The 14,580-nt window shown below is 40.9% G+C and overlaps 1 protein-coding gene across 11 annotated transcripts in view; it reads left to right on the forward strand.

The window, feature by feature from the left end:
• Window positions 1–14,580, forward strand: part of cped1 (cadherin-like and PC-esterase domain containing 1) — a 29,759-nt gene continuing 15,179 nt past the window's right edge. The window contains exons 1-10 of one of the 11 annotated variants that reach the window (XM_028451612.1): window positions 7,207–7,259; window positions 8,926–10,134; window positions 10,218–10,731; window positions 10,804–10,993; window positions 11,067–11,176; window positions 11,460–11,538; window positions 11,633–11,702; window positions 14,058–14,202; window positions 14,280–14,413; window positions 14,474–14,546. In XM_028451612.1, the coding sequence (XP_028307413.1) occupies window positions 11,147–11,176; window positions 11,460–11,538; window positions 11,633–11,702; window positions 14,058–14,202; window positions 14,280–14,413; window positions 14,474–14,546 (531 nt within the window). In that variant the 5' untranslated portion in view covers window positions 7,207–7,259; window positions 8,926–10,134; window positions 10,218–10,731; window positions 10,804–10,993; window positions 11,067–11,146. Of the gene's footprint in view, window positions 410–7,126; window positions 7,295–8,925; window positions 10,732–10,803; window positions 10,994–11,066; window positions 11,177–11,459; window positions 11,539–11,632; window positions 11,703–14,057; window positions 14,203–14,279; window positions 14,414–14,473; window positions 14,547–14,580 lie in introns of those variants that run through there. The other 10 variants (XM_028451616.1, XM_028451615.1, XM_028451610.1 and 7 more) reach the window with 10 other exon arrangements.

Raw genomic sequence — 14,580 nt, forward strand, 5'->3', positions numbered from 1 at the left:
CCTGAACCTTCTCCTGAGGAAAGCTGGAGATCTAAACTGGACCCAGATGGTGTATGTGGTGCTCCACCTCCTCAGCTCAGCGTCAACAGCTAAAGTTCACTCAACTTTAGACTTTAGAGCAGGCCTCTGGTTCTCCTTCTTTGTTCTTCAACTTCCTCTGAAGTGACACTCCTGGTCTCACGCGCTGTGGGTTCGGGCCGGGCTTTGATAGCGGACACTGGTCCCGGTGCGGGTCCAGAAGCTTCCAGAGGATGAAGGTGAGGAAGAGGAGCGGACGGTGATGATGCGGAGCCGCCGTGTCTGCTCCGCTCTGCTGCTGCTGGGGGTCCTGGTCCTCTTCTACCACACCAGAACCCTGGTACAGAACCACTACCAGGTCCAACAGGAGGCCCAGAGGACGGAGAGCCTGGTAAGGACGCACACGCGCACACAATTTTTTTTTTTTGGAACAAATTGCCAAATTCCATAACATTCAAATAAAGTAGATTTAGTTATTGAACAAAATGAAGATGAAAGATGTTGAATGAAATAAAATGAAACATTTATTTTAATTGACTAAATTAAATGTATTATTATCATTATATTTCTTTTGCAATCATTCCCCCTCTTCAAACCATAAACATCTTGACCTAACGAAAGCCTTGCAAGTTCTTCAAGAACTTGATGGGTTTTTATCACACAATCTGTTAATATATTAAACTAAATTATTTGGTAAGCAGAAATTAATCTACCTAATTAATCATCAGGAACCATATTGAACTCACCCCACCCACCACCACTGAAAATTTAAACATTTTAATGTTAGAGTGTTATTAGATGACGTAACAGGTCTCAATTATTGTTGTAAAGTTTTACAAAATTCTTCATTTTTATGGAGAAAATTTGCCATGTTTGGGTCCATACATATTTACCATACATTGGTTAAAAAGAAAAAGTGTACATGTGAAAAAAATACAAGAAAAGTATATATAAGGTGAAAAGAAGCATGTATTAAAAAAAACTGATATCACTTTCAGAACAATACAACATAAGTGCTGATACAGACACCTGTCAATACACGTATTGTCACTTCAGACAACATTTGGAGACTTGATTTTGAAAATCAGAATCAGAATCAACTTTATTAACCAAGTATTGTATGTTATACACACGAGGAATTTGACTTGGTGAACTGTGTTCTCTCTAATAGTGTAAACATTAAATAATAACAATCAACTATAAAAAAAAATAAGCGTAAATATAAACAGTAGTTAGACTAGTATGTACATGAACATTCTCAGTGACAGATTGATCCAGCGTTATGTTTAATTCCATGGTTATTTCACAGAACCAGGTCTGACACTCTTTGACTGTTTTGTGTTGATCAGAGTGACAACCTGGGGGAAGAAACTGTTCTTATGGTGGGTTGTTTTGGCGTACAGTGATCTGTAGCGTCTGCCTGAGGGGAGGAGTTTAAACAGATTGTGTGCAGGGTGTGAGGGGTCTGCAGTGATGTTACCTGCCCGTTTCCTGACCCTGGACAGGTATAAGTCTTGGATGGGGGGCAGATCAACACCAATGATCTTTTCTGCAGTCCTATATATCCTTTGTAGTCTGTGTCTGTCTAGTTTGGTTGTAGATCCAAACCAGACAGTGATGGAGGTGCACAGAACAGACTGAATGATGGAGGTGTAGAACATTATCAGCAGCTCTTGGGGCAGGTTGAACTTCCTCAGCTGATGCAGGAAGTACATCCTCTGCTGTGCCTTTTTCCTGATTGTGTCTATGTGGGAGGACCACTTCAGGTCCTGTGAGAGTGTGGATCCCAGGAACCTAAAAGAGTCCACGGTAGCCACTGTGCTGTTCAGAATGGTGAGAGGGGGGAGTGGGGGGGGGATGTCTCCTGAAATCCACTGTCATCTCCACAGTCTTGAGCGGTCTGAAGGCAGACTCGTCCCCATCCCGAATGAGACCGATGACGGTGGTGTTGTCTGCAAACTTCAGGAGTTTCACAGAGGGGTCCCCTGAAGTGCAGTCATTGGTGTAGAGGGAGAATTGAAGTGGGGAGAGAACACACCCCTGGGGGGCGCCAGTTCTGAGTGACCGGGTGCTGGATGTGGTGCTTCCCAGCCTTACTTGCTGCTTCCTGTCAGTCAGGAAGTTGGTGATCCACTGACAGGTGGAGGCCGGCACTGTGAGCTGGGTGAGTTTCTGGTGAAGGATGTCCGGGATGATGGTGTTGAACACAGAGCTGAAATCTACAAACAGGATCCTAGCGTAGGTCCCTGGGGAGTCGAGGTGATGCAGATTTGCTCACTGTTGATGCAGAGGTGGACCTTGTAGTACCTGCAGACAACATTTGACAACATTTGACTTTAAATCGTTGCCTTTCCTGCTGCAGTACTTGCAGGCCTGGTGTTTGGCTTTTACAGGTGCATAGAAGAGTGAGAGATCAAACCATACAGCCACAATTAGGTTGTGGGTACGGTCCCCCCATGCAGGCTTAGAGACATCATCAGCCCTGGTGGTCAGGTTGTCGGCAGATGAAGGTGAGCATCTTCTGGAGCTTGGTGTGAATGCTTCAGACACTGAGCATTCACACAATGAGCATTCACACAATGAGCATTCACACAATGAGCATTGCAGTCCTGCCTACATACAACCCAAGCATTTGTTTGGTGTGGTGCTGGTATCCTGTGTTGTTCAGGTCACTTCTATGTCAGGTGATTTGCCTTGCTGTTGACTTATTGGATTTGGGCCTCTTACTTGTGGTGCTGGCTGCTCATCACTTTTGTCCTCACCGTAACTGTCATTGTGCTGAAGCACCTCCACTGCAGGCTGCTTGGATTTCCTCTCGGTGGAGGGGTCAATGTAATTTTGGCCTGGAATGTCCTGGTTGTGGGTGGGTGGAACAAAATCAGGCCAGGGTTTGCCACCTTGTCACTGATGGCAGTGTTGGCTGGTATGAGAACATTCACTCTCCTCTTGGCATAAAACGCCCAAGCAGACACTTGCTAAAACTAAACACATGCAATAGAACTGTTATTAGGTCATAAATGATCAAAATCACAAATACTAATTATAGCTTCAGAATTAATTATTATTATTAATTATTAAAAAAAAGGTTGAAATTGTCTGAATCACTGTAAAGTAGGTTTTATAGTGTGTAGGGGTCGAGGGAATTTATTTATTAATGGATCATGATGTTAAAATGTTTCTCGCTATTTTCCTTTTTTTTTTCCCAAAGAAAAACAATTCCTTAAATAAATTGTTGTTAAAAACTCCCAATGAACCCCAGTGAGTCTTCATTGTCTACTCTTCAATAGTTTTTAGACAATATCGTTACCATTACCATTTATTATCAAAAGTTAAGTAATGCAGACTAAAACACATTTTTTTATTTTGATGCATATTGCACGTCTCCCGTTAGTCCAACAAACTTAGTTTCACGACTGAAATATTCTTGTGTCCATCAGTTTTTTGATAACGCTCAAAATAAAGTTGCTGATCCAAACACCCAATGATTTATAAATAAAATAATGGAAATAGCCAGTGGTGCCTAAAACTTTTCTTACCACTGTATAAGTTTCTCTTTAAAATTACCTAAATAAACTTTGACGATGTATATTTTATAGCAAGTGAATACTGGAGTTGTTTTAATCCATTCCATAGGATTTACTGTAAATATAGAAAGCTAAACAATTAGATTGACATTGTAACGCAACCTTTCAACTTAAATTAGACAGGTCAGTAACATATTGCATGACAAATAAATCAACTTTGAATTCAAACTGCAAAAGGAGCTGGGGAGGTTTACTCTCAGCAGGGGTGCAAAGGGGTGCAGGACTAAAGTATGTGAAAGTCTTGTGATGGGAGGGGGTGATAGTGAAATATGTTGTTTTTAATCCTTTGAGTTAAAGATGAGCTTGGGAAACACGTGATAGTGCAATCATGTCCTGTGTTTTAGCAATGCTTTGGCAGATGTGTTTGTGTTGGCAGAGCAGGTCCCTAGCACTTTGAAATGTGGGTAATAAAAGGGGAGGGGGGGGGGGGGGGGGGGAGTTCAAGGGATGATTGCCTTTGAGGTTGTATCAACAAGATGGAATGTCTGTGGTTCCGGTTTAAGTTGAAATGAAGAGAAGGGGAAAATGCAGTTTAAGTCTTCTAAAATAATTAGAGGAGGTTGGTTCCCCTACAAGCGTTATACAGATATTTGGATATTCGGCAACATTAAAGCACAATGTCGTATTTTTTATTGCCTTAATAAAGAAAATGTTCTAAGTATGATTTGTTTGATGCATCGGGCATGTCTCATTTTTAGGTAAACATTTTTTATGCAATATTTTCATTCATTTCACAAAGTTGTCCACAAACAACACATATGTCCTCACTTAGCACAACTAGTCAACTAAAAAAAGTATGAGTTTCATCAACTCACCATGATTAGTTTAGATATTTCAGTCATAATTGCATAGTAATTTGAGCCACATGACGACATTTTTCTGACTTGAGGCTGATTGGTAAAATGTCCCAATAATAGAGGGTTTTCACGCCACGTCATCAGACCGGAAGTCGCCATATTGGAAGTACTCAGCAGGTAAACAAAGCAGAACCTGGATGTTGAACGAAAGGAAATGGTGAATTTTTGTCGTGTTTTTGGCTGTACCAATCGGACAGATCATGAAAAATATTTGGAGTCTATAGACTGCCAAAAGTTATAACGTATAAGGGTGAACAATATAAAAAGTTATCAGAGGAAAGGAAGCGCTTGTGGTTAGCGAAGCTAAACCATGATCTATGAGGCAAAATCTGAACAACTTCCAAATTTGTTCGTTGCTCATTTCTTGTCAGGTAAGTCAATTGTTGATAGCAGCGGCTCTCAACTCATTTTCTAGTGTGATGATAATAATATAATTCATATCAAGCTACTGCATGTGGCATTATTGACTTAATATAATCACATTTAATAGCCTGCTACAGTAGCAACACAGTTCTTAAAATGTAGACTAAAAATTTGTCATTGTATTCCAGGTAAAAGGTCTGACCTTTATCAAAAGGATGACCTTGGGTTAAGGTTAAAACCAGGTAGTTGACAATATCAGGATACGCAATAGATGGAAGACTGTCCGCAAACTCATATGGATCTGCACCACCAATAAACCCTAACTTTTCCAAATTCTTCCCTGTAGGCCTTTGTATCAATAATGCATTTTTAGGAGCTTTTCTGTGGTTTCGGACATTTACCCATCGCAGTGTTTACCTCAGAGTACCTCCAATATGGCCGCGCATGACATAGGAGAAAAACCTCTATATGTTCTGTGATATAGAGTGATCTATGCTGACTGGTAAAGACCACATGGTTCTTGATCTCCCCTTGGCACAGGATTGGTGCCAAATGTAATGTGTGATGAAATGAGCAAAAACACTTACAGTATGTCCATGAAGATAAAACTAGGTGTGCACAGTATGTGCACTAATAACAAGACATACACTGCACATAATCTGTTTGAACTCCTCCCCTCCGGCAGACGCTACAGATCACTGTACGCCAAAACAACCCGCCATAAGAACAGTTTCTTCCCCCAGGTTGTCACTCTGATCAACACTAAACAGTCAAAGAGTGTCAGACCTGGTTCTGTGAAATAACCATGGAACTAAACATAACACTGGATCAATCTGTCACTGAGAATGTTCATGTACATACTATTTAATTTAAATGTTCATCTGCACTACTCATCACTGCACTACTGCACTATTATCTCATTATCATTACTATTAATACTAGTATTATTATTATTATTATTATTATTATTATTACTAGTATTATTATTATTATCTTATCTTGTTATTAATATCTTATATTATTTTATTTAGTTTTGCACATATTAGTCTAACTACTGTTTATATTTATGTTTATATATATATTTTTTTTCTTTTTTTTTCTAATTAATTATTATTTAATGTTTACACTATTGCAGAGAGCACAGTTCACCAAGTCAAATTCCTCGTGTGTATAACTTACATAACTTGGCCAATAAAGTTGATTCTATTCTATTCTATTTTATTCTAATGTCTGAATTTTCTTCCAAATTCATCATAAGAATTCACGCAGATAAAAATTGAACCTCCGACATTTACAGCGACTTGAATCCAATGACCCTGTCCACCACTCTTTGTTTCAATCATCTTCCCAGAAAATTAATGAAAGCAGGAGCCACTCTCCTCAGAAGGTTGACCTCCTCCTTTCTGGTGTTCTCAATGGCTTTTTTCGTTCATGCGTTTGAGCCTTAGATTCCAGCGTCTGCTCAGCCTGGCCCACTCCATCCGCTTTGATGAACTCTTGTTTTTGCCACCAGAGCATTCCCCTTATCCTCCAACTTTGATACTTTCATTTTGCAGTCTTTTAACTCTGTAGATCCAAAGCCATGTCAAGGTTTCCAATCATGGTACTGTTTATTTTAATTTGAATGTTAATGTCCTACATTTCCTGTTTTTCAAACCATCAGTGATTGTGCACAAAACACATCTCAGAGAAGATGTATTACTGATTTTACCCTTTTCACTTGTAAAGTTTTTGATCAGCTCCAGTACTCATAGCGTCTATTTCATCAATCATGTTATCAGGCTCTTTTATTGCATCATTCACCCAACAGTCCTCGGTATTTGCCTGAGCATTTGCACTTTGTTGAATTACCAGCATGGAGTTGGGCCTCTTTGTTGGAGAGAACAGTTTAAACTCATGGTTTAAACCCACACACACCAATAAAGATTTATTTTTAGGGAATGACTGCACTTGTGCCTCACTGATAGTTGTGTAGACCAATCAAAATAAACAACTGCTGGTATTTTAAGTGTGTTCCCGTGCCCTAAAAATAGAGATCAGCTGACTCAAACACGGACAGCATGCATGCATGCACGCACACACGCACACACACACACATGCACACACACACGCGCACACACACACACACACACACACACACACACACACACACACACACACACACACACCTGCTTTTTCAGGGGGGTCTAAGATATGGACCATCTGGTTTTTGTTCTTATTCCTTGCGGTGTCTCAGCTGTCAGTCATGTGACCCTAGTGTTGCTGTGATCATGAATCATGATCATGTGATCATTCTCCTGCCAGGTCCAGGACTCCTCTACTCATCTCCGGGCCGTGATTCTGACAGGGCGTTTGTCTACATCTGACACCGAAGTCCAGCTTTACATGAGGGTTTTACATCAGATGGGCTACAAGGTCCAGCTGAGAGGACAGACAGGTAACTGACTGAAGTCAGGAGAGAACTACGGACAGGTATAACCGACTGGATGAACAATCAGATTCATACCTGTCAAGTCTTGGATTTGAAAATATGTGAAATTTTCTGGCGTCCACTATGAGTCATCCCAGTACCCCTTATATTTTAAGAAAGGTGTACAAGAAATCTAAAATACCCACTTGTTAACCACTTACTGAATATAATTAGGTGATTAGAATCTGGTAGGTCTACCTTTGATGACATTGAAATGTTGTGAACATTCCTACATTCCTACATCCTAAATGAAAACATAAAAGGGTATATGAAGATATGAAGATTTAATATAGTTACAGTTCATATACAAGTCAAAACATTGCATATTTACTGTTATTTTCACCTTGCTTGTCTCTAAGTTATACATTTACATTTTATTTTCATTACATATTTTCTTTTAATTTCTAATGCTCACTCATGTGGTTCTCTGGCATTCACTAATGACTTATTATACACATTTGTTGCAGTCTTTACACCCTTTAACACTTTTTTTTGGAAGGAGTGTATTTGTAGAGCTTGTGCTAAATTTGCAGTTACAAACTGTGTTCTATCTTTAAGAAGGTAAATTTACCTTCTTCACATCCATCCATCTCTCTTCTTAGTTGTTTGTGGGTTTGTTTCCGCTGTTGGCACTTATCTAATTTAATCTCACAAGAACTGCCACCCAGGCCACAGCAGGTGGCAGTTCTCATAAGACTAATGAAAGTTTTCAGTTTAGAGAGGCAGAGGAATGTTTTTATTTATTTATCTTTTAATTATTATTACTGATTGTATTGTGATTACATAATCTCTTCTGGTCCTGGTCACACTGCCCTAAGCAGGCCAGATACCATCGTACACCGATAACATTTGCCAAGGTCTCTTCCCAGAGACTCTGTCATTGTTATGCTTGGCGCTTTCAGCAGCATACAAAACCCTGAGAGCACAGAACAACTACAGATTCATTGGGACACACACACATAGAAACCTCTGAATCCCAGACTGGTCTGCCTCAATTTTTGCCAAATAAACCCTGTGTCTGCATCTAACCAGTAAACCCTACAACTTGACTTTGTCTCATTCCATTCAAAACCACCACAACAATTACATTATAACACAGGATATTTTCTGGAGAGCACTAATATGGTGTTTTCCCGCCCAAAACGGGAGACATGACACACAGACCTTCTGTTCTCTTTGATCAAACAAAAATCTCACTGACTGCTGAACATTAACTATTGTTCATGAGATCAACCTGTTGCTTTTTTAACATTCCAAAAGTTTAAAAGTTTGTTAACCTGTAACTTTGTGTGTGTTCTGTTTATGTGTGCGCCTATGTGCAAACGTGTGTGCTCAAATGCAGGATGTTTGTGTGGGTGGGGCTCTGTGGAGACTTCCGTTGGGAACAGCAGACTAAAAAAACATGCACACACACACACGCACACACACACACACACACACACACACACACACACACACACACACACACACACACACACACACACACACACACACACACACACACACACACACACACACACTTCAACATGTTATTTCACTGTTGTACAGTCTGGCTACAGAAAGGCAGTGCTGTGATCATTGTATGGAGTTTACATTATTATAGAGTGACCATTGTCTGTCTCCATGGTTACAGGTGTGAGTGGTTGGAGTCTACTGCTGTGTGTTAGCAGTGCTGAGTTCAACTGCCGAAGAAGGATACCTTTAACTCACCTGAAACGTCATCAGATGGTGAGACTTGAATAATTTTACTTCCTGTGTGAGAAGCCCCAAGCACTCCCCTCAAAAAGGGGAGCGCTATATATTACTTACTGTATATTAAAGATGTTCAATAATATAGTTTTCCCAATATGCCAATATTTTTCAATAGATTTCCGATATTCACCAATATACAAAATCACATAGACCTGCTTCCTCTTAAACCTCCCTCTCACATTAAATATACAGTAACTCCATGGAAATAACAGGTTAAGTATACTTTTAATGTGATGCCGCTCTGGATATGTGTCACAAATAAACATCATCAATGCAAAGAATTCTATTCAATTGCATTAATGGAAAGTTCTATATTGGTTTTTAATATGTCGTCTCAAACAACAACAGCTGTCTCTGCCTCAGTAGTCGTTCAGACTAATTATCCAAGCAGTTAAATAGTTGTAAAAACTTCACAACAAACAAGGAGTCTTTGACAATGTTTACTTTGAAACCGAAACATTAGAGAATAAAATAACCTTTCAATGTTGTGCAACAAACATATCACGTATAACATGTACATGTAGTGCAGATTGATTAACATAGCTAGTGAGCTAGCAATTTGGTGTTAGCGGTTAGCCCATGAGCGAGTTCAATATACAATACAGAGAACAGTTTTCTATTTTACTGTTTAAAATCACTGAAACACATCATAAACACTGTGTACCAACTAAAACGACTTACAGACATTGCTATAGCCCACAGAACTGAGGTTAACAAGCCACCATCAAATTAAATCTGCTGTGAATGTCTTTGTTTGATCCTGATGATAGCCAGTAAGACACTCCTGTGACATAGAAGAGCTCATACAATAATGTTCTGAGGTGCAGTGAAAAACAAGGCTGTGAAAAGCTGTAGATATAGAGGTACTGATGCGTCCGATGGTGGTTGGTTAAGGTGCATATGAATGTCTTGGTCAAAGTCAGCAAACTCCCAAATGCCCAAGGCCTGATCCTGGTGGAGGAAGAACACATTAGTAGAGCTAAAGGACGAAGTGGAACTTCGCGACCCTACTGCCTTTCACTGAGAATGTTAGAAAGATACAGCAGAAGAACTGAATCTATCCATGAAGGCCGATTTCTTACTGGTGAAGGTACCCTTGACAGAAATTATGCATTTTTACTGACACAAAGAAAGTGAGGTTGCAGGCATGGCACTATCTGTGTTTTTATCCAGGGACACATTTGACCCACAGAGGGACATAGACTGGGCACTGTGAAAGGAAACTCTGCCAGGACTTGCATGAATCGTTGCCCTGGGCAAGCGAAACAGACCAGTAACAATTCTCATGCTACCCAAGATGCTCAGCTGTTTGGAACTCCTCATCAAGCAAAGAAAGATGTAGTCCTGAAATAAAACCTTGATATGTTGGCAAGGCCAGCACCATTGACAGATTTCCACGATTCACAAATGTTTACTAACGTCTGTGGAAAAAAATGTTCCAGATGCCTCAGGACAACAAGGCCCAGAAAGCAATTGGCGACATTGTGCACATTGTTAGGCCTGAGCAGCACAGAAATGGACCAGTTTGCAAAGTTTCTGGGTCATCTGAGTCCATTTTAAATACTATCAGCTCCCAGAGAAAATGCTCTAACTGGCAAAAACAGCAAAGGCTTGATTGTTTTGGAACAAGAGAGACTGTCTGAATCCCATGACAGGAGAATGGATGAGATCATCATCAATGCAAATGGTAAGCATGCCTCCATCTTTTTATTTGTTACCATCCTGTATCAACTTGAATGTTTATTTTATCTCACCACAGAACACATATACTGTATAAAGATAGGGTGATGATAGAATCATGAAGATGAAAAGAGACACCCTACATACAGTAGCTTCCCACGAGAGTTGATCCAGCAACAGAAACTATAGTAACTCTAAAAAGACCCAGCATGTCATTACAAGAGGCAGTGGGAGCTCCTCGTTCCCAGCCAATGAGACCCCTTGCAGCGGTGAGACACTTTTTATATTCTCATAAATAGACCTAAGGTTGTGGTTGACCCACATTTTATATGTTGCTTGCAGAAAGGAACCATCCAAAAAAGACCCTGTGAGCAGGCGGAAGTGGAAGCTGTGGAGAGGCATTTGATGTAATTTATAATCTCATGTACCGCCTGCAAAAAGGACTGCATAAGGTGTTTTGAGAGCTGAGCCCGAAGCCGTTAAGAACCGGAAGTTGCATAACTTGAACTTTTTTGTGTAACTGCATCACAACCTTAAATAAACTCCTGACACTCAGCAAAAGCATGTCCGATATGTGATGGTTCCAAAAATCAACATTTTGTTAGTAAGCATTGGCTTAAAATCTGGTTTAGTTGAGTTTTTGCAGCAGCTTATCCCACCCTCAACTGATAATCTTGACATAAAGTTAGTGGTAGAAACATAAACGCGTGTGTGTGTCTGTATGTGTGTGTACAGGTGAACTTGCTTCCTGCCCTGAAGGATGCCTTCTCAGATGCAGGTGAAGGTGTGTGTGCATTCATGGTTGAGCTGAAAGGTGAGTTGCAGCAACTAAATGTTCAGCAATGGAGTGAAGCCTGGAGCAGATTATGGGCAGGTTACACGTTTCCTATCTTGTTTCTCTCTGTCAGGGTCTGATTTACCCATAAGGAGACACTCTTGTGGATCGACCAATAAGGTGCTGCCCATTCCTCTGCCGAGGTCTGTTTGTTGGCGATTTAATATGAAATTTAAAATAGCTGTAATAACAGAGTTGTAGTTTTGTTTAAGTTCAGAAGGTGGGGTTTCTGTACTACTTATCTCTCTTTTTTATTGTTGTATGAACAAAATGACAGTTTAATTAAAGTACAAAGCAAAGATATTGAACCAAAACACTACATGACAGCAAACATTCTCCTGCACTCCTTTAATAGTGTTGGGAAGACTATTAAGAGACAGGGCTCACCGTGGTGGTGACAGAAGGGAAACCTACTCAAACACTTGAAACACATATTGTAGACTTGGGAAGGCAGTAACAAAAGGAGCTCTAACCCACAAACCAACAGGAAATTAACAAAACAGAAAAGCCCCCAACAGTGACAAGAAAACAATAGAAAACTGTTATATAGGTGCATCAAATATATAACCTACTGAATTTAGGGTTAAACACTGAAAATACAATCAAAATGAGGCCATCATATTGGTTTGAATATGGGTTTGAAACTTAGTGAGCTGCATTACAAAATACTCAACATTTATCAATGTAGAATAAACAGGAATGCCCTCAGGCCACTGCTGCCAACTCTCATCTTCATGGGTCTGCCCCTTAACACCACAGCCCCTCCCCTCAACACATGTTCCTCCATACATCACTCCAGTCCATGACATGGGACAGCTGAGGAAGCATTATCCCTGGGAAAGCAGCCGGCCCAGGCAATGTGTGTCCAGGGCATCTGAGGACAATTGCTGCGGAACCGGGGGAACTGCTACTGCATGTTTTCAACTTCAGTGTACTGCAAGGGATAGTGCCCACTCTTTGGAAGATGTCCTGCCTCATTGCAGTTCTCAGAAAGAAGCAATCCAGTGAGCTAAATGACTTCCATCCAGTTGCACTTGCATAACATTGGAGAAGGAAGTTCCCCTCCTTAGGCCTTACAGTAGGTTAACTGTTTGCCTTGAACTGTTGTTGGTGTGAAGAACGCCATCCTATACCTACTGCATAAAGCCTACTCACATCTGGACAAGGCACTGTCGCAATCACGTTCCTCTATTTTTCAAGTGCCTTCAACACCCTACAGCAGGGGTGCACACTTTTTCCGACTCGTGAACTAATTTTTACCACCGACAGCTCTTCACGATCTACTGTGTTAGCAGTTAAACATAAAAAATCTGCCTCTCAGTCATACGCAGAAAAAGAGAGCCTTTAACTTGAATTTAAAAATGTTTTAAAGAACTGACTTCAGCTCTGCTGCAGTTTGTTCCACTTCTTTGTATTAAAATAGTAAAATAATATTGAAACAGTAACATTTCAAAACTAAGTTTGATACCACTGTAAACACACACACCCCGGTGGTTCGGCGGTCCCCCTCCCCACAGAGGGGACTCAGGGCTGAGCCGCTTCCTCTGGAGGGGTTCGGGTCTCCCCCTCTCCCCCCCACAGACAGCTTGATGTATTCACTAGAATATCAAGTCAAGCAGCCCTCAGGGGAGCACAGGAAAGTCTGGACCACCCTACCACTGACAGCACAGCCCCATCAGATGCCCCAATGACCCCAAGACACAATGAGGTGTCCTGACCTACACTGTGGTGTGCTGGAGGGGTGCAGCTCATCAAAAATGTACCTAGACATGCTTGACAAGCTGATCAAAGTGGGCCAGTGCTGTGGTTAGGATGAAGCTGGATTCTGTTAATTGAAGAGAGCAGAACACTGGAAAATGTGCTGGACACCGTGGATTATACTTGTAGTATTCACACTGGTACCAGAGGACCCTACTCAGTGAGAAACTGATGAACGCCCCAAAAAAACCCTTTTCCCCCTGTGCTATATAAAACTCCTGAATCAGAGGGAGGAGTGAATGCAGGCGGAAAGATGAAAATGAGTTGTAGATTTCACCAGGCCTCTACATTTAGTATTGTTTATAGCCTAATATTTTAGCCCAACACAGTAAATACATATGGTTTGTGTTCTGATAACTCACTCAATAAATGGTATAAATGTCCTTAGTGCATATTGGCATTGCAAAAAATGTGTTGCCTCAACTTTACCAGGTTGATCTAATTTTTTTTTCTCCATGTCATTCGTGACGAGTCGAATATTTTGTTATTTGTAATACAAAAATACACATCAGTCTATATACTTTAACATAATGGTATGATCCTAAGCCCTCCCATAAAATTTGCCATGTGACCAATCATGGGTAATTGATCAATGGGTTGTTAATCATAGGATAATTAAAACATTTTTGGGGGCACATTTTTTATCAGTTCATTCATTTATTTTTTGTTAATTTCTGGTAAATGTATTTGGGCAGACTGAGCTCACCTCTGACTGGACCATGTCCTGGTTTCTCTCATAGTGATGGTTCAAAGCCCCCACCCTTTGCTCTGGTTGCCATGGTAAATGTCTACTTACTTGTGACATCATTGAATCCACTGACTGCCTTCCTTCATGACATCAGCGTGGTGAGGACCAATCAACAGCCAAGAGGATGGCCAGTAAAAGTAAGCTGTCAGTCATCTGCAAATGTCAAGCTACTACCCCTCACCCCCCTGAACCCTCTGCTTCACTTCCTGTTTAGCTCAGAGACTTCCTCAAGCAGCACTTTGGAACAGGGACTTCCCATCAGACCTTTGGGCGGGTGAAGGAGGTGATTGCTGAGGTGCTTCAGGTGGCGGGGGCATTGTCCAGTGAGAGGCAGCAATCTGTGGACAGGTGAGATGGTTGATGGAGGGGGCAGGACCTTCAGGTGACTGACTGTGTTATTCTCCTCAGGTGTGGCCTATGTTTCCAGCTGCTCTCCTTCACACTCCTGTTAAGTCACTCCTTCACAATAACCGTTGTCCAGGTAACAGAGATGTGACTGTGGGCGAGGCCATGAC

The sequence above is a fragment of the Gouania willdenowi genome, chromosome 6 (genome assembly GCF_900634775.1).
Source record: "Gouania willdenowi chromosome 6, fGouWil2.1, whole genome shotgun sequence".
Classification (NCBI taxonomy): domain Eukaryota; kingdom Metazoa; phylum Chordata; class Actinopteri; order Blenniiformes; family Gobiesocidae; genus Gouania; species Gouania willdenowi.